The 21,481-nt window shown below is 34.2% G+C and overlaps 1 protein-coding gene across 2 annotated transcripts; it reads right to left on the reverse strand.

The window, feature by feature from the left end:
* Positions 1–302: 302 nt before the first annotated feature.
* On the reverse strand, positions 303–21,279 carry LOC114287571 (Protein kinase superfamily protein). Of its 2 annotated transcripts, XM_028230955.2 has the most exons (7): positions 20,838–21,279; positions 18,923–19,269; positions 14,902–15,037; positions 14,280–14,416; positions 1,899–2,022; positions 787–1,366; positions 303–687 (listed from the first exon to the last, which is right to left on the reverse strand). In XM_028230955.2, exons 1-6 carry the CDS (start codon positions 20,911–20,913, stop codon positions 792–794), a joined length of 1,395 nt encoding a protein of 464 aa, XP_028086756.1. In that variant the 5' UTR covers positions 20,914–21,279; the 3' UTR covers positions 303–687; positions 787–791. The 2 variants fall into 2 exon arrangements, with proteins under 2 accessions (XP_028086756.1, XP_028086755.1); XM_028230954.2 differs by having other exon boundaries at positions 303–1,366.
* Positions 21,280–21,481: the final 202 nt, after the last annotated feature.

Below are 21,481 nucleotides of genomic sequence, written 5' to 3' on the forward strand. Positions count from 1 at the left end.
CCATTCACCGAATTGATAGATGCGGATTGAGTGGATTGACGAATGAATGTGCATCGGTTTGGCAATTTAAACTTTCACAAATTTTGAACATAATATAACTTGTCAATATTTTTTTTGGATTACAATCCAATTCAACATAACCAAAAGATTATCAAATAAATTGTCAAATACTAATAATAAATACATATAAAAAAACCAAACATTATCAAATTATTTCATTTTTTTTTTTATTCAAAAACTATTTAATTTGATTTTTTTTTTAAATGACAAAATTAAGCATTATATTTTCCACACAAAAATACCAAATATCAACACTTGTCATTTGATAGAAGTATTTCTAAATTAAAAACACAATAGAATATCTAACCTTTTTTTCAATTAAAAATACAAGCATAATATCTAAATAAATTGAAAACACAAAATTTTACAAATTACTAGAGGTGCTCGTGAGTTGGCGGTCTGGTTGCGGTCAAAGGAACTTCAAATCCGTCATCCGTCAAAAACTAAGCAGATTGGAAAAAAACAATTCGCAACCGTCTGTTCGTCATCATACATCCGTCTAAAATGCAACGGATCGATTCGGTTCAATCAGTTTGGACGGATCGAAATATCGACTGCCCACCCTTATTATGTACCCATTTTCTCTTAGTCACAAGACCAGCTTTTCTAGGAAACAAGCCATGAAACCTTTTCATACCAAAGATGCATACAATTTTACAAGGAATTGAAAAAAGAAGAAAAAGAAATTAATATGCTGGTAGATAGATCATCAACAATTCAACTTACATTATTCATATCCGGTTTCTAGGTTCAGATTCCTCATCTAGCCCGAGATCTGGAGACGTGCCATACAGATCACACTCCTTTGGAGGCTCACTCTTGCTCCTTCCATTTGCTGGTTTGTTCCTTCGAGGAACACCGTCGGCTTCCCTTTCACTTTCACTTCTAACTTGGCTTATCTTATTCTCTGTTGAAGGATGAGGTGTGCCCTTTGGAACTTCGTAAAGGGTTATACTGCCACCTCCACTTTGTAGCATTGCCTCTTCTCGGCTTCCCTGATCTTGTGTCTGAACAGTCTCAAGTATTTCAACTACTTGACTCATTACGGGCCTCCCTTTAGGGTTTTGGCTAAGGCATTGGTACGCTAAATTGGCAACCTTTAGGGCAGTTCGATTTGAGTATTGCCCTTCCATTCTGGGGTCTAAAATCCTCAGAAGCTTCTTATTATGGTTTAAGAGTGGACGAGCCCACTCAACCAAATTATGTTCTCGGCTTGGCCTGCTCTTGTCCATTGCTTTCCTTCCAATCAGCATCTCCAGTAACACTACCCCAAAACCATAAACATCACTCCGTGCTGTTAAATGCCCTGTCCAGATAAAACAGATATATGGCTTAGTTTTTGAACAACCATTGGTCGGAGTTACAGTAATATAAATATTTGTATATATATTACAGAAAAACAATTCAAGCGAGGATCTACATCAATGATATAAGCCACTTACAGAAACTGGGATTACTAAAAAAAGGGAAGATAGTGTTATGCCTACTAAGAATTTTACTTATCAAAACAATTATTCACATTAAAAATATAATCCTAAATCTAATCTACTATTAACACCTTTTGAAGAGAAGACAGCAGAAGAGACAACAGAGATAATGGAATTAAAAAATGGACAGTTGACTTTCATAGCTTTGTACTGCAAGTAGGGTACACGAGCAAACAAGCTAAGAAGATTACAGTAAAATATATTCCCTCTTCTCATGACCCATGTTTTCAAGGATCAAAAGCATGTGAACTACTTGATTCTAACCAAAATACATTAGAAAGGCAGTCTCCTTCCTTCGTATGAATAAATTGTGATTCCTTTGAATTTGCTATCATAATAGTTAAGACTAACCGGTCATTACATACTCCGGAGCTGCATACCCATAAGTGCCCATGACCCGTGTTGATACATGGGTCTGATCTCCCAGAGGCCCATCCTTTGCAAGCCCAAAATCAGAAAGCTTTGCATTAAAATCCTGCAGATTATTATCAAATCTTTAGCAATAAAAAGACAAGTGTTACAAAGAAAAATCACCCAATTCATAAAGACTTCACTACTTGTTATGACCGCGGAAAATTTAAACTTTTAATTAATGTAATTGAGCCCCAGTTAAGTGTAAATAATTATAATCAATCCCATAAGTTTCCCTATTCATTTCAGTTCAGACCTCCGTTGATTAATTTTTTGCACATGTGGTTGTCTCGGTTTGCATGCACTAATTCTCGAGCCGACAAGACCCAATGGAAAAACCCTTCTGGGCCAGTAGACGATGTTAGTACGATCATAGGATGAATCATGCTAAATTAGAATCTCATTGCTTATTGCGAATTGCATTGCAACAACTATCTCGTTGTTCCAAGAGGTGGGTTCTCCAAACCTGATATTAGATGTTTTAATGATAACAAAGTGTTACTGATTAATTGGGCTGTATTCAGGTGAATTGGGAATCTCAATGCACTGATTGGCTCGTTTCATGCACATGTGGGCTCGATCCAGCTTGAGATTTGAGAGATGAACTCGGCAGACCTAGTAATTATTATTTCTATAATAATTATGTGTTTTTAAAATTATTTTAGTTGATTATGAGAAATCAAAATTTTAATTGCACAAAAAATGCATTGAAACTGTATAAATTTGATACCGAAGAAGGGTTGGGTTTTGGTTCCAAAACACGAACAAACAAAATTACATAATTTTTGGCATCCACGGGGTGAAAATCAGATTTCTCACTCCCTCTCCCCCTTTATGCTTTATTTCCTCTTTTGTTTACTTACAAATCTTACACCTTTTGTACCCTTTCTCACACATCATTGAAAGAGGAAAGGATTCACTTATTTGTTGTGCTAAACACTTTGGGCCTATATAATCTTAATTTATTTGAATTGGAGGGTTGAGATTGGTTTTTGTAAAGTTATATTAGTTTTTGGCTTTTGGATCAAGTGTAGATTAAAGTTAATTATTCCTTGATTGATCATCTTTTGAAGACAAACATAATGAGCCTTAGAGAGAGAAAACAAGATATTGTCCTCCCCTCTCTCTCTCCCTTCTCTATTGCTCTTCACATCTTCTCTCTAGAAAACTCATCAAACACCTTGGTTTGATCTTGTGTTATTAAATTTGTGATAGCCAAGTCATGCATATCATTTTTGCATTCATTTATCTTAGTGATACTCTCAGTTTTTATCTGCATTATATATGTAAGATATATTTGTTAGGGGATTTTGTTTGAACTAAAAAACTGAATGTCTATATAAGTGAAGAGCTTAATAGTTTGTCTAATGAGTAGAGCCTAATAGGTGTTTAATTAAAAATTAAGTAAGATTAGTACAAATTAAAAATAATTAAATTAAGGCTTAAGTGAGATTAATTAGATTGCTTAAACTAAAGATTAAACATAATTAATTAGGATTAACAATGGAGTAATTAAGTTGATGGGTAATTAGTAAATTAATCTAATCCAAATCAATTAAATAGAAGGAGAGTTAAAGAGTTTTCTAGAGTTTGAGAGTAGAGAGTTGAGAGTTCATTTTGCTGGAGAAGAGAAGGAACTCAAGAAAGACCAAGAGAAAAGAGAAGAGGAAAAGAGAGGCCCAAAAATTGAAAGAAATTATAAATAGAATGAAGAATTTGAGCTAGGTTGAAGAAATATGGAAATAACTTGGAATTTCATTGTTTTGAGTTTGATTTTTGATATCTTGGATGTGTTTGAGCTTCATCACCACATGCACCATTGATTTCCAAAAGTTTTGACACTTCAATTTCAAGTTTTGAAGGAAAAAGGGAAAAGTTTTGAAACAAACATAATATTCATCGAGTTTTTGGTCCTAATCTTGAAATCAAAAGAGGCTTTGATGCAAATGATTTGAAAAATTGATCATATTCTCATGTTTGACAATGACTTTACATGTTTTTGGTTGAACCACGCATGAACCCTAGCCTAGAAATCAAGAATTTGAAGCTTAACCTTGCTAAATTTTTGAACAGAGCAGTTGCAGACCGCTTGAGCAGTAGGTTAACCGCTCGAGCGAATATGGGGGGAATCCAATATTTTGTTTTGCAGGCCTAAACTGCTGGGGAAGTAGGTTCACTGCTCGAGCAGTGGTTGTTCGGGTTTAGCAAGTTTAAAATCCACATTTTGCTCATTTTTCTTTTCTCTCTCCAAACATCCCTATGCATGCATTAAGTCCAATTGGGAATTAATTAGAGCTAGAAACCGACATAAATCATGTTAATTAGAAAAGAAAAGTTAAGTTCAATTTGTTGTTGCACATCATCAATGTTTGTATGTGTATTATGTAGGTCAGACTATTAAGGAGTGATACAGGACTCGAGCCAACTATGAGTAATGTCTTTGTAAAGTTATTTTCATATAAATAGTTTTGAATATGCTATGATATGAAATGTTTTATGAAATTGTATTTTATTATGAATGAATGAATGAGTATTCCATATTTTGTTTAATCTATTGTGGCATATCCTTTAGTGAGTCCCAGCTATTGGGGGACGTTCTTATGTGCCTTGGCTCACAGAGATCTCTGTTATGTTCACAACCTAATATGGTTGTTCTGTTTTGTTCACAACCTATAATGGTCGTTCCGTTCTGTTCTGCTCTATTGGGTGTACCACATATTGTGTTTGATTTATGAATGTTTTGATAAAAACTCTTTTATTTATCTCTGAAATGTGTTATGAATATGTTGAGAATGTTTTGAGAATGCTTGGAACTCATTCATTAACCACTTTACTCATTCATTGGGCTTTACTCTGGTGTTACTCATTCATTGGGCTTTAGCTCACCCCCTTCCCCTATATGTATGCAAGTAATCAACAAGAAGAGCAACCCTAGAGTTTTGCTTATGAAGACCATTTTGTGAAGCCCTCATTGATGGCGTCTTCGAGTTGAGGCTTTTGTTTTGCCTCCTTTTGAAAAGTTTTGGTGGTTCATGACTTTGTAATTAAGTTTATAAATGTTGCACCTTTGTACTTAATGTAATTATCTAAGTTTAAGTAATGTTATGTGTATGTTTCTTCCAAGTCATTTACGCACTGCTCAATGGACTAAATTGTTATTATTAGAATGCTTCCACTTAAGGCCCCATTATATTATTAAATATCTTGTGATTTGTCAAGTTGGGCCTTCGGTAACCCAAGATTATTGGCCGGTCACCTCTCTAACCTCTAGGGCGGGTTGCGGACATGACAAAATTAGTGAGAATTTTTGTGTTTATGAGCCATACACTTTTATTAGGGAGTGATTAGTAAGCCTAGAGGGTGATATTTGGTGGGATTTGAAGACTTGTATTGAAGAACACAAGGTTCTTGGAACTTTCTTCTTCTATCCACCTCTTCTCTCCATTTTCAACTAGTTAAAGCTTGATTGGTGTAGGGGTTCTCACATCTATATTTGAAGCATGTTTGGGTTATTTGATAGAAATCATATGTACTATTTTATAGTTGTTACCCATAATTCATGCTTATTTGATTTAGTTGATTAAATCTAGTATGTATGTTGCTCTTTCTCTTTCTTTTTGAGAAATCCTAGCATGAGATCATGAGCTTGTATGTTAGTATGCTATTCTCACCATTTACGAGTTAGAAAGTGATTTTAATCATGAAACCCTTAAAAGTGTTGTTGCTGCATGATTTTGTGAGTTTGGAGTATAATATTATTATGCTTTCTTTGAAATCAGGAAAATAATTATTATATTAAATTAAGGCTTTCATGTCAAACCTCAAAAAATGTCATCTATGGCATATTACAAGACTAGGCCTCGTTTGGCAACATGTTTTAGCCAAAAAGCCACTATAAGTTGTCACATCACTCTCCTTACTTTTCTGCACATTTTTTCGTAAAAAACCAAAAAGTTATTAGAATAACTTGTTCCCAAATGAGGACTAATGGTGTTAAAAGCATGTGATTTGGACAACTTTGATTCTTTTGTATTCATTTCAAGTGTTGAGAAATTGAAGAAAATAGTTTACTTAGACTACTCATGGGTATAGATGAGTTAATTTAAAATAAGGACAAAGCTAGAAAATTTATTCGAGGGGGGCCAAAGTAAGTGTTGAAATGAGTCTCCATGCACAAAGTTCTCAATGTTATAGAATTTGGGGATGGTCAAATGTACAGAACCTTATTCTCATGTAAAGACTGTTTTTGTGGTTTGAACTCATAACACCTAGGTAGCCTTGGCGACAAGCTAAGTGTAAAAAAAATGATAAAAAAATTTCTTACATAAGCAATTTTTTTTTTAAAAAATAACTTAATCCATATCAGTCGTTTTCTCATAGTTATTTAATTATTTCATACAATTTTTTAGCTATAGTTGATATCTTAAATTAAATTATCATTTTATTGCATCCCATCTTTTGATAAATAAATTCTCCATTTCCTACTATCTTGTAATTTCACCTTTGAAATATAGTAGGAAAAAAAAATTAAAAACTTATCATTCCATCTGCATTGTAAAATTAATCCTGAAATATGGGGGCCTTTTCATGTACAATATCAAAATAATTGTAGAATTAATGAGTAATCGTGTAGTTTTAAAGATTGCTTGATTTGGTGTTGATTTACTATTTTTCCAATATTTCAAACTAGTTTTGTTTACTATTTCTTGAAAATATACATTCCCATGACTATTTTATTATTTAAGTTCTTTTTAGATAAAATTGTTGAAAAGTCCAATTTAGAAAGGGTACAAGGCATTAATTTCCATGAATATTTTTCTTTGGTGAGAAGTCCACCCTTTGTGAAATTTTATGGTGAGAAGTACATTTTATTATTTTGGAAGACATTTTGTTTTCAATTTTACCCCTTAATTTATCTGTTGACTTTTTTTTTTTATCTATTTAAAATTTGACTATTTGTTTAAATTATTTTCTATTTGTTCAAATTTATATCTATATGTTCAAATTATTTTCCTTTCTGTTCATGTTTTATCTCAACTTATCTATTTAATTTTTTAACAGATATGAGCCTTTTGGAGAGAGAAGAGAGTGATTTGTTCAGATTCACAAACACAGATATACATAGAGAAAGGGGAGAGAGAGGTACTAACTATCAAATTTTATATTTTTTTTTATCTATTACAATCAACAAGAAGGTTACAAACTGTTGCAATCAACAGATTTTTTTATCTGTTGCTACATCTTTTTTTATCTCTTGCAAACAACAACAACAAAAACAAAAAAACAAAAAAACAAAAAAACAAAACAAAAAAAATAATAATAAAATAATAATAATTATCAGTTGCAATCAACAACAACAAAGAAAAAAGTGATGAATTTGAAGGTTGAACTCACATACACAAACAATCACTACATTATACACACACACACACATATATATATATATGTAACTATCTGTCTGTTAATTCAGATCTAAGAAAACCCTAACCCTAGAGAAGAGGAATCAATGTTGATATGCTGAAATTCAATTCAATCTATCTACAAATAGAATTCAGATCTGTAGATCTAAGCAACGTCGGGTGGATCTACAGATCTAAGCAAAGGAATCAATGTCGGCAGTGATGAGAGTGGCCTTCGCTGATAGTGTGAAACCCTAACCCTAGAGAGAGAAAGATGAGAAGTGAGAGAGTGAAAGAGTGCGAAACCCTAACCCTCGACGATGCTTTAGCCTCCTCCCTGTCGCCTCCTCGCCATTGAACAACTCAACCCATCGTTGAACAACATTGTGCTCAGCGTCGCCGTGTTCACTCTGATTCTCTCTCTTCTCTCACAGAGTTCACCTAGATTTGAGAGAGAGAATCAAATCTAGGAGGCACACTGGTGACGATCGGTGACTGGGTTGTGAGACAGAGGAGAAGGAGGTGAGGGGGTCGATGTAGACGTCTTTGGTGGCAACGCCGTCGAAGAAGGTAGGGTTGGCGAAGGCAATGACGTCGGAGGGGCGGGCATGGTGAGAGAGAGAGAGAGAGAAAGAGAAATAACACGCGTAAATGAGAGTGAAAGTGATGGAGGAGTATTTTGGTCATTTTGCGGGAGCTTGGTCTGATGGACATAATATTTCAGTGTGTGGACCTTTGGCCAAAGAAAATCCAAATTTGGATTTATGGACCGAGTGTCCTTGTTTTTATGGATTTTTTGAAGTATTTAATGATTTTGGGGCTTAAGAGGGCAAAAAAGTAATTTTGGCCCATTAGGTATAAAATAGCCATTTGAGAATATTTTGGATTATTTTATTTAAGTTGTCATATAGAAAATTAACTTGGACTAATGGAGGGTAAATTGGTAATGTCATGCCTTAAGGGCATTTTGGTAAATTGTGCCCTAGGGGCATTTTAGTAATTTCACCTTAAGAGTAAATTGGTAACCCCAAGCCTTAAGAGCATTCTAGAAAGAGCATTCGTTAAAAAAAAAAAAAGGCTTAGGCCTCGTTTGGGAACCCTCCCTTTTAGCCAAAAAGCCAAAAAGTTACTAAATTAGCCAAAAAGTCAACAACTCATATCAAAAAGTCAAAGATTCTCTTTTCTCTCTACTTTTTGCACATCTTTTCGTAAAAAACCAAAAAGTCATCCCAAGCATACTAAACTTTTTTAGCTCATATTTTAGCCAAATAGCCAAAAAATTACTAAATTAGCCTGTTCCCAAACGAGGCCTTAGTAATGGAAATTATTGCAAGTTTGAAAAAGTGAAATCTAAGTATTAAATAATCAATGTCGGTATTTACTATACATAATTGATATTTGGGTGTGTCCCGCAATTATTGATTTTACGAGCTTGGCCCTGGGTTATAGGCTTATAGCCAGTATTGTAGTCTAGTACGTTTGAAAGAGATAGTGGATCCAACTATTTGTGGGTTAGACCTCTGGAGACACTACACAGTTGAGAGAAGGTGGTGTGGATTCTCTGACACATAGTTTGAAGAGAGCAAGGGTCGTGATCAAGGTAAGACCTGGGATATACTTATTTGCAGCTTGGACACAATATGTGTTGGTGAGACTGGGTTTATTGCCTTGTTGGCTGATTATTGATGCCCTATTGGCAGTTATTGATCTTAGATTATTTCTTTTATTTAATTATATGATGTAAATTACTTAAATAAAATAACTTAATGAGATTAAATAAAAGAATCGAAGAATCAGACACGTACATTGCATTATATATTCTATCACTGCACCTGCATGTTTATTAATGTAGATATGAGTTTACTATTGGATGAGTGTCATTACTCACCCCCCCCCCCCCCCCCCCCCCCAGCATTGTCAGGTACTGATGGTCATCCTCAACCAGGGTTTAGACCAGAGGTTAATTGGGCATGCAAGCCTTATTTTATTTTGATGGAATTAATGTAATTAATTTATAGCTTGTAAACTTAATGCTTTATTTATTCCCTATTATGTATGTTGTATTTCATTTACATGGGTTTGCATGCCAAATGAGGTTGAGTGTTGCAGTTGTTTCGAAAATATTATTTTCTTAAAAAATAACAAATTGGACGTGTTTCTCATTGCAAACCAAATTTAATCAAAAAAATTTATTTTTTTTTTCACTTACGTTGTGTTTGGTTGGGAGATTTGAGGAGAGATTTGGAAACGAAAAAGGAAAAGGTATGTGAAACTAGGTGAAATATAGGTATGTTTTAATCACATTTCACCTACCTTTTCTATTTCCCTTTCCAAATCCCTCCTCAAATCTCCCAACCAAACACAGCATTAAAGTCAAGTTAAGTTTAATAGAGGGAAAATGGACACGTTTTCTAATGTTATTTAATCTACCGCATTTGGCTAAGGAAAGTAATTTTGAGAAGTAAATGAGTAAGAAAATGAGTTTTCTATTAAATATATCAATTTAATTAGCTTCCACCTAATTAAGGTTTAAAAATCGGGACGTGACACTAATCATTTCCTTGAAAAGAGATTGGAAATTCCATCTTGTGTAGACTTAGCATCTTGTGTATTTTTATGTCCGCCATATGCAAAATCAAAATTTGGTTTAGTGGTTTGTCATTATAACAGAGGGAACCTATGAAGCACTGACACTACAAAATAGGTGTAGTAGCCGTGTTGAACACAGGATTACTCTGGGGACAGGCCAACTATTTTTTTCCTTTTTCTTTAGTATTTTTGATGGATGTTGAATGTTTATTCTTTTTTGCTTAGATTTAAATACTTAACAGATCATCTATATAATATATATATATATATAAACGATAAGTGTTCTGTCTGATTGCGATGTCGGTTTAAAAAATCTTTAGAAAAAACTTTTTAAATAGGATTCACTTTTCTTTTTAAACGAGTAAAGTCGAGACAGCGTATCAAATCAAAGGGAAATGGAATCAAAAAATGAAGACGGTTTCGAGGAATTCGAAGTGAGTTTTTTTCAATATCCAATTAGTGTTAGTTTTTGTTAATTTTGATTGTTTGTAGATTTAATATTAATCTACATTACAAATAAAAATATATGACAAAAGCATAAAACGAGTGGAGGACAAGAAGTCCTCACACGGTGACTGAGGATCAAAGCATTAATCCAACCAGTAAAAACAAGAAAACTAAACAGAAAACATTCCACCACTAAGGATGACAAACAGCAACCCAATCCCTAGAATAAAAAATAGAGAAATTCCTTTGAAAGGAGAAGCCACACAAGCCCAAACTGAAGCCAAATGCCTCGCCTTATCCCACATAGCTTCCACTTCTGAATCATTATTAGTAAAAATCCTTGCATCTCTCCAGCCAAATGATCCAAAAAATAGCAAAGACAATGCAAGACCATAATGTTTTGGCCTTCCTATTACCTCCGAACCCACCATAAAAAACTAACAGCATGTACACATCTGCAGAGCAGACACTGAACATCACAGAGACCAAAATGACGTTGCCATTAAATAAGTGCAATTGGGCAGTGAAGAAATAAGTGATCTACTGATTCCGCTTCCCTCCTACATATCATGCAAACATTTGAGGACACAGAAGATGATTGGGACTTCTTCTTTGGGTAAGATCATTGGTCATAATGCTTCCATGAGAAACTAACAGCATGTACACATCTGCAGAGCAGACACTGAAAATCACAGAGACCAAAATGACGTTGCCATTAAATAAGTGCAATTGGGCAGTGAAGAAATAAGTGATCTACTGATTCCGCTTCCCTCCTACATATCATGCAAACATTTGAGGACACAGAAGATGATTGGGACTTCTTCTTTGGGTAAGATCATTGGTCATAATGCTTCCATGAGCTAAGGACCACATGAAAAACTTCACTTTATGAGGAACAACCACTTTTCAAATTTTTTTATGAAGTGGAAACAAAGGAATGGAAGGTACGTCAATAATCCTCTCAAACAAAGATTTACATGAGAAAACCCCCGAAGAAATAATGTTCCATACCCTGTTGTCCTTATTTAGAGGAACCAAAGAAACCCCATCAAGCAGAGAAAGCAAAGAAGCCAACTCAAGAGACTCAATCGCTTAGATTCCGAAAAGTTGAAATTTCATGATATTGGTGACATGGTAGAACATGCCATCAACGCAATAGAAACATTCCGAAATCAGACTAATTTGTAAAGAAGTGGAAATCAAAAGAGGAATCCCTCACCCACCTTTCTTCCCAAAACCAAACACTTTTCCCGTTACCCACTTTTACAAAAAAGAAAGTAGGCACAAGTAGGAGCACACGAGAAATGGACTTTCGTGGTGATCGACAACTACCTCTACTAACCAGAATAAAGTCTTTACCATTAGCCTGAACCCCATACTTGCTCTTAACAATGGAGTGCCATAGCGATTCACTTTCAATTGGAAATCTCCATAAGCACTTACTCAAGAGAGCAATGTTCCTTGCAACAATATCCCCAATGGCAAGGCCCCTTTTGTTTCTAGGAAGAGCAACAACCTCCCACTTAGGCCTCGTTTGGGAACAGACTAATTTAGTAACTTTTTAGCTATTTGGCTAAAAAGGTAGGTAAAAAAAACTTGTATGTTTGGGATGACTTTTTGGCTAATTACGAAAAGATGTGCAAAAAGTAGAGAGAAAAGAGAATCTTTGACTTTTTGGTATGGGTTGTTGGCTTTTTGGCTAATTTAGTAACTTTTTGACTAATTGGCTAAAATAGCCTCTTGCCAAACGAGGCCTAAGTGAATCCTAAAACCCCTCTTCGCAACCTTCCCAAAGAAAATCCCTCATTAACTTCTCAATTTTCTTAGCAATCCTAGCTGGAATCTTGAACAGAGACAAGAGATAGACAGGAATACAACTCAACACAGATTGTACCGAAGTATATCCCCCCCTCCCCCCTCTAGATAATAAAGCCTTTCTACATCCATCCAATCTTTTCCCAACCTTATCAAGTGACGGAGCGGTGTTGCTATTTAAGGGCTAGATATTGTTCTAGGGATGACTTCTTGAATCCACAAGCAATTGAGAGAACTCAAATTTTTATTGATGAAATAACTGATTTTTCCAATAGGTTTACATCCATTTTTATAAGACACTAAGCCTTGGAAAACAAGTAACACAAAATAAAGGAAATAATCAAATAAACTGATTCTTGTAAATCAAGAATAACCAAAAATAAAAAGATCTTATCTTGCTAATCAAATGAACTTACTAAGCAAGAATAACCAAAAATAAGAGATCCTATCTTGCTAATCAAGCAAATGAAACATGCCAAAACAAGCGGCACTAAATAAGGAATTAAAAAATTCAAAACCTCCCAAACTTGTGATCTTTTTCTTTGGCTTTTGCTTATCCATTTCTAGAAATTCTTGAGCGCATTGTTCTACATCACAAGGTTAGGAATCCAAAAAGCCTCCGACCTAGGATCTCCCCCCAATGGTAACCTTGAATTCTTATAGTGTCATCCGCAAACTGAAGATGAGTGACACAGATCTTATCCTTTCCCACAACAAACCCCTCAATCTCTTCCTTCGCTTTTTCCATCAATCTTCCCAACACGTCCACTACCAATATAAAAAGAAAGGAGATAGTGGGTCACCCTGTCTTAATCCCCTAGATATCTGAAAAGATTTCCCAGCTTTACCATTTACTATAACAAACATATTGCATGAAGATACGCACCCCTAAATCCACTTCCTCCACCTGTCCTCGAAACCCTTCCTTTCCATACCAAAAACAAAAAATTCCCAATCCACATAATGATAAGCTTTCTCAAAATTCACCTTGAAAATAATGCCCTCCTTATGCTAACCCCTATACTCAACCACTTCATTGACCACTAACGCTCCGTTTGTTTGGGCGGAAAACATTTTTTACGGAAAACTTTTTCCAGAAAATGCTTTCTGGTGAAAACATTTTTCTAGGTTTGGTGGTGGTGCTGGAAATGAAAACCTAGCTTTAGTTGCTTCCACTAGTTTCCAATCAATCCCTGGTCTTTCCACTCCCCCATTAGAATAAAGATTTGAATAAAAAATGAAAACCTCATCGACAATTTGATCTTCCTTATTTACCACTACCTCTTGACCAACCTTCAAAGACTTAATGAAATAGTTCTTCCTCTTTCCTGACGCAACTCTATGAAAGAATCTACAATTTATAGCACCTTTTTTTACCCATTTCAACTTTGCCCTTTGACTCCAAAAAATTTTGCTCCTTAAATTAAGTCTTCCAACCTCACTTTCATCATAATTCTTCCTTCCCTTACCCGCTGTGACGCAGTGGAATACACAATAACTAGATATCGTTATAGTAGACGAAAAGGGCTCTCGAATCTACGAGAAAATAGAACCTTGAATCCACAAGAAAGCAAAAATATCTGAATTGGACACCAAGAATTCTAAAATTAGGAAATAACTAACTAGCCTAATTCTTGACAAACAAGAAACCTAAAATCAGGAAAAGAAAATAAATTCAAATTAAGAAACTTAATAATTCTAGAATATTTATACTAAATTAAAAGAATCATAATCAAATAATATATCAAAATTATAAAATTAAAAATATAAAAATCTCTAATATCTAGTCCTATATCACTCTGTGTCCGTGTCCCTTTTTTTTTTGAAAATACCGTGTCCGTGTCTATGTCTGTGCTTCTTAGGAGGGAACAAAACTGGCATTTTTAGCAAATTCACAATTGGGTGGCCAGATATCACATTCCCATACAGCAACTACTAGAAAGGTCGAAAAAAGTCTACCAATACATAATACTCACATGCTTGCATGTACAGCCCAGAATACATGCACAAATGTGAGTATTTTGTGATTGATTCTGTGGTTCCCTAGCATTTTTCCAGGATGAAAACTAACCGCATCCAGTAAGATGTTTGATGTCTTGAAGTCCCGATAAATGATAGACCTTTCTGCACCATGAAGAAAAGAAAGCCCCTTGGCAGCATCTAAAGCAATCTTCATTCTTCTTGTCCAAGTTAATGTAGCACACACTCCTAGCAACAGAAGGCAAATATGATAAATAGTATGTAAGGCAATATTTTATCATAATTTATAATCTGGTATGAGTGACAAGTAGAAGCGCATTTAAGTTTGACAGAAGCCACACCTAAAAATAAAAACAGAAGCCTGAGGAGATGCTTGATTTTCTTAGTTTGTTCTTTGCACCACCAAGGGGTTTTCCTTTTTCCATTTTTATTTTGTTTCCATTACATGCATGTGCGCTTCTTCTTTTTTTCTATATTCACAACTTCGTAAACCTTCGATGTCAAATGCATAAACAAAGAAAGAAAGAAAGAAAAGATAGGATGATAATGTGAGGTATGCAGCGATTGCTTGTCATTAATTCTAATTTGTTTATGGAGTCGTGCACTTTAAGCATGGCACAAGTATAAAAGCAGAAGTTTTCTCATAGGGATGGTTACTCATTTGACATGATTCAGCAAGACAACACAGCTTCATTATGGCATTAGCTACTTACTGCGAAAAAGGTGTTTTTCCAAGCTCCCAGATGCCATATATTCATAGACCAACAGCCGATGGTCATCCTCACAGCAGTACCCAATAAGCTTCACCAGATTTGTGTGTCGGAGTTGGCTCAAATAGTTGACTTCGGCCTGCAAACAAACAACACAAATAAATTTTCCCTGTTAAAAGTGCAAATCCACAGAAAACAAGTTCACACCTCTATGATAGAAAATATTTAACCTAGAAACAACGGACTAATCATTCAAAATTAAATAGTTTAAAGTAACCCACTAAATTTAGTTGATATTCACTTTTCTGGTTGACTCTGGTTGACTCTGAAGAAATTATTCTAGGTGCTACCAAGAGATGAATACTTTGTCTAAGCAACACAGGAACGACTAATGAGATCATCCTCCCAACTTGTTAGATCAATGTTGTTGTCATGAAGTATGGATGATATATCGACTCAAATCTGACAGATGTGTATCAAGTATGGTGGCTTAATAGTCATAATATATATATATATATATATTTTTTTTCTGTTCAAATGAATTCTCACAAATGTAAAATATCGATTCAGCCCTTGATGAAATCTAACCTCTTTTTCATCTTTTCTTTTTTTTTCTTTTTCTTTTTCTTTTTTTTTTTTTTTTTTTTTTGGGGGGGGGGGGGGGGGGGGTTGGGGAGAATTCACTATTGCGCTCCAAAAACTTATACACTTGTCAACAATAAAAATGATTGACAAATCCATTTACAATAATAAAAATTCAATTTAAAAAACCTAGACATACATACACCCCCCCTATACTGCAGGGTAAAGTGAAAACATGGATGACATTAATGTAAACTGTCAAAAGACAAGAGTACCCAGTCTAACCACTCAAATTTAACACATGTACCTCTCTCCCCTTTCTCATTTTCTCTCTCTATATTTTCTTTTTCTTTTTTTTTTTTAATCGGCAACAAACAGAAATTTATTGAGAAAAAGGGGAAGAAATTCAAAAAAGGACAAGGAGTCCTCTACAAGCAAACTCATATCTGTGCACAAAACAAAACTAAACAAAAACTAAGCATCGCAAACAGACACCTCTCTAGAAATCAAAAAGAGCACGGAGGTGATACAGAAGCCCAAATGATGCCAAAATGCAAACTCTATCCCAACCTGCCGACTAACCTCTTCCACTACAACTGCCAGCCCCCTCTCCCCCGATCTATGTCTCACTACCCTGAACTCAATTAAACTGAAGGGAAGTCCAACAGATCTTATGATCCCCACATATCATTGAAATCCCTGATTGAATTATCATCAGACTTCAAACTGTTGATGGATGATTTTCATCCTCAAGCAGACAATGGAGGCAAACAATAATGATATGGGTTGTTTTAAACGTCATCAAAATTAAAGATGCATCTGCTACTTACTTTTAAGAAAAAAGCATCTAATAAAGCAATCCAACAGAATTCTCAATGGCATAAAAAATATATATATGCAATGACATTAAACCAAATACAAACTCAGCCTTAAAAGGGTTTCCCATGGCTTTCCAAAATCTATTCCAGTCATCACCCTCCTTATTTTTCTCTCTCCAACAGTGACATTCACATTGTCAGACAAAGAGGAAGCGCACCATACTTTGGCAGCCAGAGCTCTATTCTAGCTTCAGCCATGGAGGAGAAAGAGTGAAAGGGCTGAGGGTGTAAAAAAAAATTAAATAGGTCCACAGCCATCACAGGGTACATGACCTTTGGAGCAGTGTCCATGCTTCATAGGGGACAAGTGTGTACGTAGGTTTCTAAAGGTAAGGGGGTGTATGTGTTTTCGAGGCAAAGTACATGGGGTAAAGTGAATTTTCCCCTGATTTTTTTTCCACAGCCATCATATAATAAAAGCAATTTAATACAATTTGTGCAAGTCAATGTTTGCTAAAATGCGGTAACTCATTCTTTAGGTGAACCTGCTATGATACAACGGTTAGTTATATTAAAAGTACTTCCTTAATAATAAGAAGAGATAGATTTACCTAAAATGGAAGAGATACCATCAAGTTCTAGTTTGAACTTTGTGAAACTCATCATGGCCTAGCTCTCTTATATTTAGGCGTATTTAGGTGACTATTTTGGGTCACAAACAAAGTCATGGCTTCTTTTTAAGGCTTCCTTACTGAAGTCAAGACCTCAAGGGTGATGAAGATTTGATTTCCAGAGAAGTTGGCAAGACATCAGTGTAAGAAAAATCTCTAATACAAAGTTTGGATCCAAGATTTGGTGAGGGAAAGGAAAAAGCAAGAAGAAAGGAAATAGAAACTACTTGTAGTTGTTCAATTTTTTATAGGTAGTTAGACCCAAAAAAAAAAAAAATTGAATTTTCGAGAAATGCCTTTTCAATTTTTTTTTTCACATATTCTGAGCCCAACCAAACCAAAATAAAAATCTTATTCATTTTTTTTGGGGGGAAATTAGCAATAAGTCCTATTTTGCTCTCAATATTACTATGAGCCCTATCAAGTTTCAATATGGACAGCTAAGTCCTATTTGACATAAAATGTTCCCAAAAGATTCATTGCTCCATAATGGTGTATCTTATCCCAATTTAACACGTCTCATTTAATATGAACAACAATTTTAAAAATAATTTTAACTTAATTAAAATTAAAAAAATTAGTTGAATAAATTATTAATATTATATTAAAAAATCATAATAACAATTGGATCTAAACAACTATAGTATAAAATGCGTCATCTTCTGTTATTTCAAATTATGAATTGTTTTAGTTTAAACAATCTAAAAAGGCTAAATTCTAAACTTCCAAAGAGTTATGAAAATAATACTATAACAAATTTATATATTTCTCAATGCATGAGATAATTGATGAATTTGATACTTATGCTTTTGTTTATGAAAATTCATTTAATTTCAACAATTGAAAATTATTTTATTATAAATTTTTAATTAAATTAAAATTATTTATAAAATTTTTGGTTCATATTTTAATTAGAATGATAAAAATAAAAATAAATATACAATTATGAATAATTGAACTTTTTTATAACAATTTATAAAATAAAAAGAAAATATGACTTATTTGTCAATATTGAGATATAACTCAATAGTAATTTTCAAAACAAAATAAAACTTATCGGTAATTTTTCCATTGTGGTTTTATAATTTTTTAATACAATATCATAATTTTTACAATTAAAAATATAATTTTGCTTAGATTGAAAATATTTATGAAATTGAATGTTACATGACAAGTAAAATTGGGATAACATACATCATTATGAAGCAATAAACTTTTTGGGAACATTTTATGAAAAATAGAACTTAATTGACTATATTGAAACTTGATAACACTAGTAATAATCTTAACAATAAAATAGGACTTATTGATAATTTTTCCCTTTTGTTTTCTTTCTTTTCTATTAACTTTTCATTTCCCTTGTTAAAATGAAAACCAAACAGAGCTTAAGTTATTTTTAGATTGCATTTCACAACCTAATATGTTAGTGCATTCATGGTTCTCTTTCAAGATCCCTGTAGCATCCTTCTACTTTATTTCTTGCCACGAATAAATAAAAAATCTACGATGCAGCAACGATAAGAATCATGTGGAACTCTTTTTATTAGTTTGAGTGCGCATCTCAATCAAATCCCCGTGGCATATGGTACGTTTTCTCCCTCTCTCTTAATTTTTTTCTTGTTTGCTAAATTTTTGCTAATAGAAAGTACTTCCTAGTAACCAAATTCTGAAAACAAAACTTAGGTTTTATCTAGTTACAAACTCTAACAATACCTTCCTCATTTTGAATTGTTAACCAACAATTTCTCCATCACAGTTCAACCTTGGAACCTAAATAATAGGCTATTTCCTGTGAGTAGTGTGTTTTCAGGATAAAATAAAGTAGAATGCCAAGCTTTACATATCTATAGTTACTGCAAATGCGAGGCTGAATAATAATAAGATAAATGAGCTTAAAAAAATAAAAAAATAAAAAAAACAGAAACAACGTAAGCCAAAACAAATAACAAATACCAGCCATTCTCTATCGCCTTGGAATCCTTCACGATCAAGCTCTTTAATAGCAACCAGTGTGGTCTTGTAACCTGGTCTCACATTCTCATTTATAACTCCTTTATAAACAATCCCAAAACCACCCTCACCAAGAACTTGATCAGGCCGGAAGTGCTTGGTGGCCATCCTCATCTCTTCATATGTAAAGATATCAACACTAATATACCCGCGATTTTGATGGAGATCCCTCACATTTTTGGGAGTCACTGAAATAACACCTGCGCCTTGAATCTCCTGCGACTCTGCTGTGTTTGGCATTTTGGAAACTGTGGAGTTTGTTTTGGAAGGAGATATAGCAGTGCCATTGCCTGTTTCACCAAAATATTACAGCAGTATTAGAGACAAGTAGCAGTATCATTCATGTAATTATAACTTACAATCTGTTTTTACCCTTGCAAAATCAACATTGATCATGGATGAAATTTTTAAAATATTTTCTTAGAGAATTCCAATTTATTAGGGGTCAGTTAGCTGTGCAAATTGAATTATTCCATTTCGAATCAACCAATTGAAAGTTCCAATTTATTAGGGTGCATTTAATTGTGAAAATTTAATTTTTCCATTTAGAATCAACTAGGTTTTTATGAGAACGGATTTTAAAAATCCCAATTTTAGATTAGGTTCCTTCTATGTTTTCAAGAAAAAGACCAATTTCATCAAGAAAATAAAAATTGTAGATTTCAAGTTGTTTCAATTTTACAGCGAAACAAGTTTAATATAAAATTTTAACCCAATTTTGAGTTGGTTCAGATTTTTGAGTTGTCCCAATTTGCATTTTGGGAGGTCTAGGGCTTAGTGACAGAAAATTGCACTGATGGTAGATGAGACTTATGACCTGCAGGAAATTTTGAATCTTATGCAATCATCATCAACAGCAATGCCCACTTATTCAACCATAAATTCTCATATATATTCTACAGATTTAAGAAAACTATGACTATCAATGAAGAACCTATTGAACAACATCATTCAATTAAATTTATTAGAGGTTCCAAATTTCTCATACTAAAATGGCAAGCAATCAATCTTAAGAATATCTAAGCACAATTTGGTAATTTAAGACTTCATGGTGATACACATGTCAGGCAACTTCTATTTTCACACATTTGATAAATTTGGGTTTATTCCAATTCTACCTATCAATCAAATTACACTCTAGGACACACACAACCCTCCTGACTCTAACCACCACCCACCTGCCACAACCATTCTGTGTGTGTGTGTGTGTGTGTGTGTGTAAGATCACTGCATATCAGCCACCACCAGAACTCCAGATCTATTGGTTTGACTGTTGATATCCAAACAAGCACAACTAATTCAGTGGTTGATAATCAAATGGCAGCAATTGGTTTGGCGCTTGTAGTCCGAAGGGTAAGTGAGAATGTGGGCGGTGATGGGATGGGACTGCGGCGGAGGCAGCCCCGGCTACAGAGATTAATTGGGGGTGTTCAACAAAAAAAAAAAAAAAAAAAAGAGCAAAATTCAAATTATTGGTTGGGTTATCCAAAAAAGTAGGGTGCCAAAATATTATTATTGTGCATTTAGGGGCACCCAGAAAGTGTTGTGTGGAAATATAAGCACTCCACACATTATTAATGTAGGACACAAACCGAGCCCCTAGCGCATAGATGGGAACAAACCCTTCTCCACAAAAAGTACATGTATTTATCTATCTATATCTATCTATCAATCTTTATTGGCACAAGACATCTACCTCTAAATTGTTTTCCACTCTTAGAGAATACCAATGAAAGAACGTAGTTAATAGACAACAAATTTGATGGGCAAAATATTTATATTATTTATTTATTTAAAATGTAACAAATAAAAAGTAAAAAAAGAAATCACTGGAAATAAATGAAAACACTCTTGATACCTGGGAGGTTTTTAAGAGGTTCATCCTTTAGTTGCTGATGTTGTTGTTCTTCTTCACAACTGAAACAAGTCCCCATGAATCTTATCCAGAAAACCAGATTTATGTTTCACCTCCACATTTCCGAAGATTACTTTACAAGATTAGCACGCGCACACACACACAAGTCCACAGCGCTCTTGGGATTCATCGCAATACAATGAATCACACAGACAAGCAATCCAATATGTGCCCGGAATCCGATCTGGGTCACGGCCAAACTGAACCCGTTCAACACCGGTAGACCTGCTCTTCACAGACACAACAGACAACAAGCCAACCTATACTCCATAGACTAGTCAAATCAAAGACAGAGAGAGGGGCTTCAGATTTTTTTTTTTTTTTTTCCTTCCTCTTCAAAGTTATGATTAGTCCGTGTTGTGGTAGTCTATCCTCTTTTATTTTTATTTTTATTATTATTATTATTATTTTGGTCTTTTTACATAGATTGATTTTTATTTTAGAAAGAAAAAAAAAAAATCAAAGCCACTCTTTGAAAGTGTTCTGAAATTATATTTTCAGACCATGTTTTGCATTTTATGTTTGGATACAGAACTTAAATCATAATTCTAGCACACAATTCAAAATACAACTTTGTTTATTGTTTA

Source organism: Camellia sinensis, chromosome 3 (genome assembly GCF_055761805.1).
Source record: "Camellia sinensis isolate YWXY chromosome 3, ASM5576180v1, whole genome shotgun sequence".
Taxonomy (NCBI): Eukaryota; Viridiplantae; Streptophyta; class Magnoliopsida; order Ericales; family Theaceae; genus Camellia; species Camellia sinensis.

Bases quoted from the DNA above. Each gene is read 5' to 3' on its own strand.
- LOC114287571 (XM_028230955.2), bottom strand. From the start codon at position 20,913: ATGGGGACTTGTTTCAGTTGTGAAGAAGAACAACAACATCAGCAACTA. The intron at 14,417-14,901 runs GTAAGTAGCTAA...TTCTGTTGCTAG, and splicing joins GGAAAAACACCTTTTTCGCA to GAGTGTGTGCTACATTAACT. The intron at 2,023-14,279 runs GTTAGTTTTCAT...AATAATCTGCAG, and splicing joins CAAACATCTTACTGGATGCG to GATTTTAATGCAAAGCTTTC.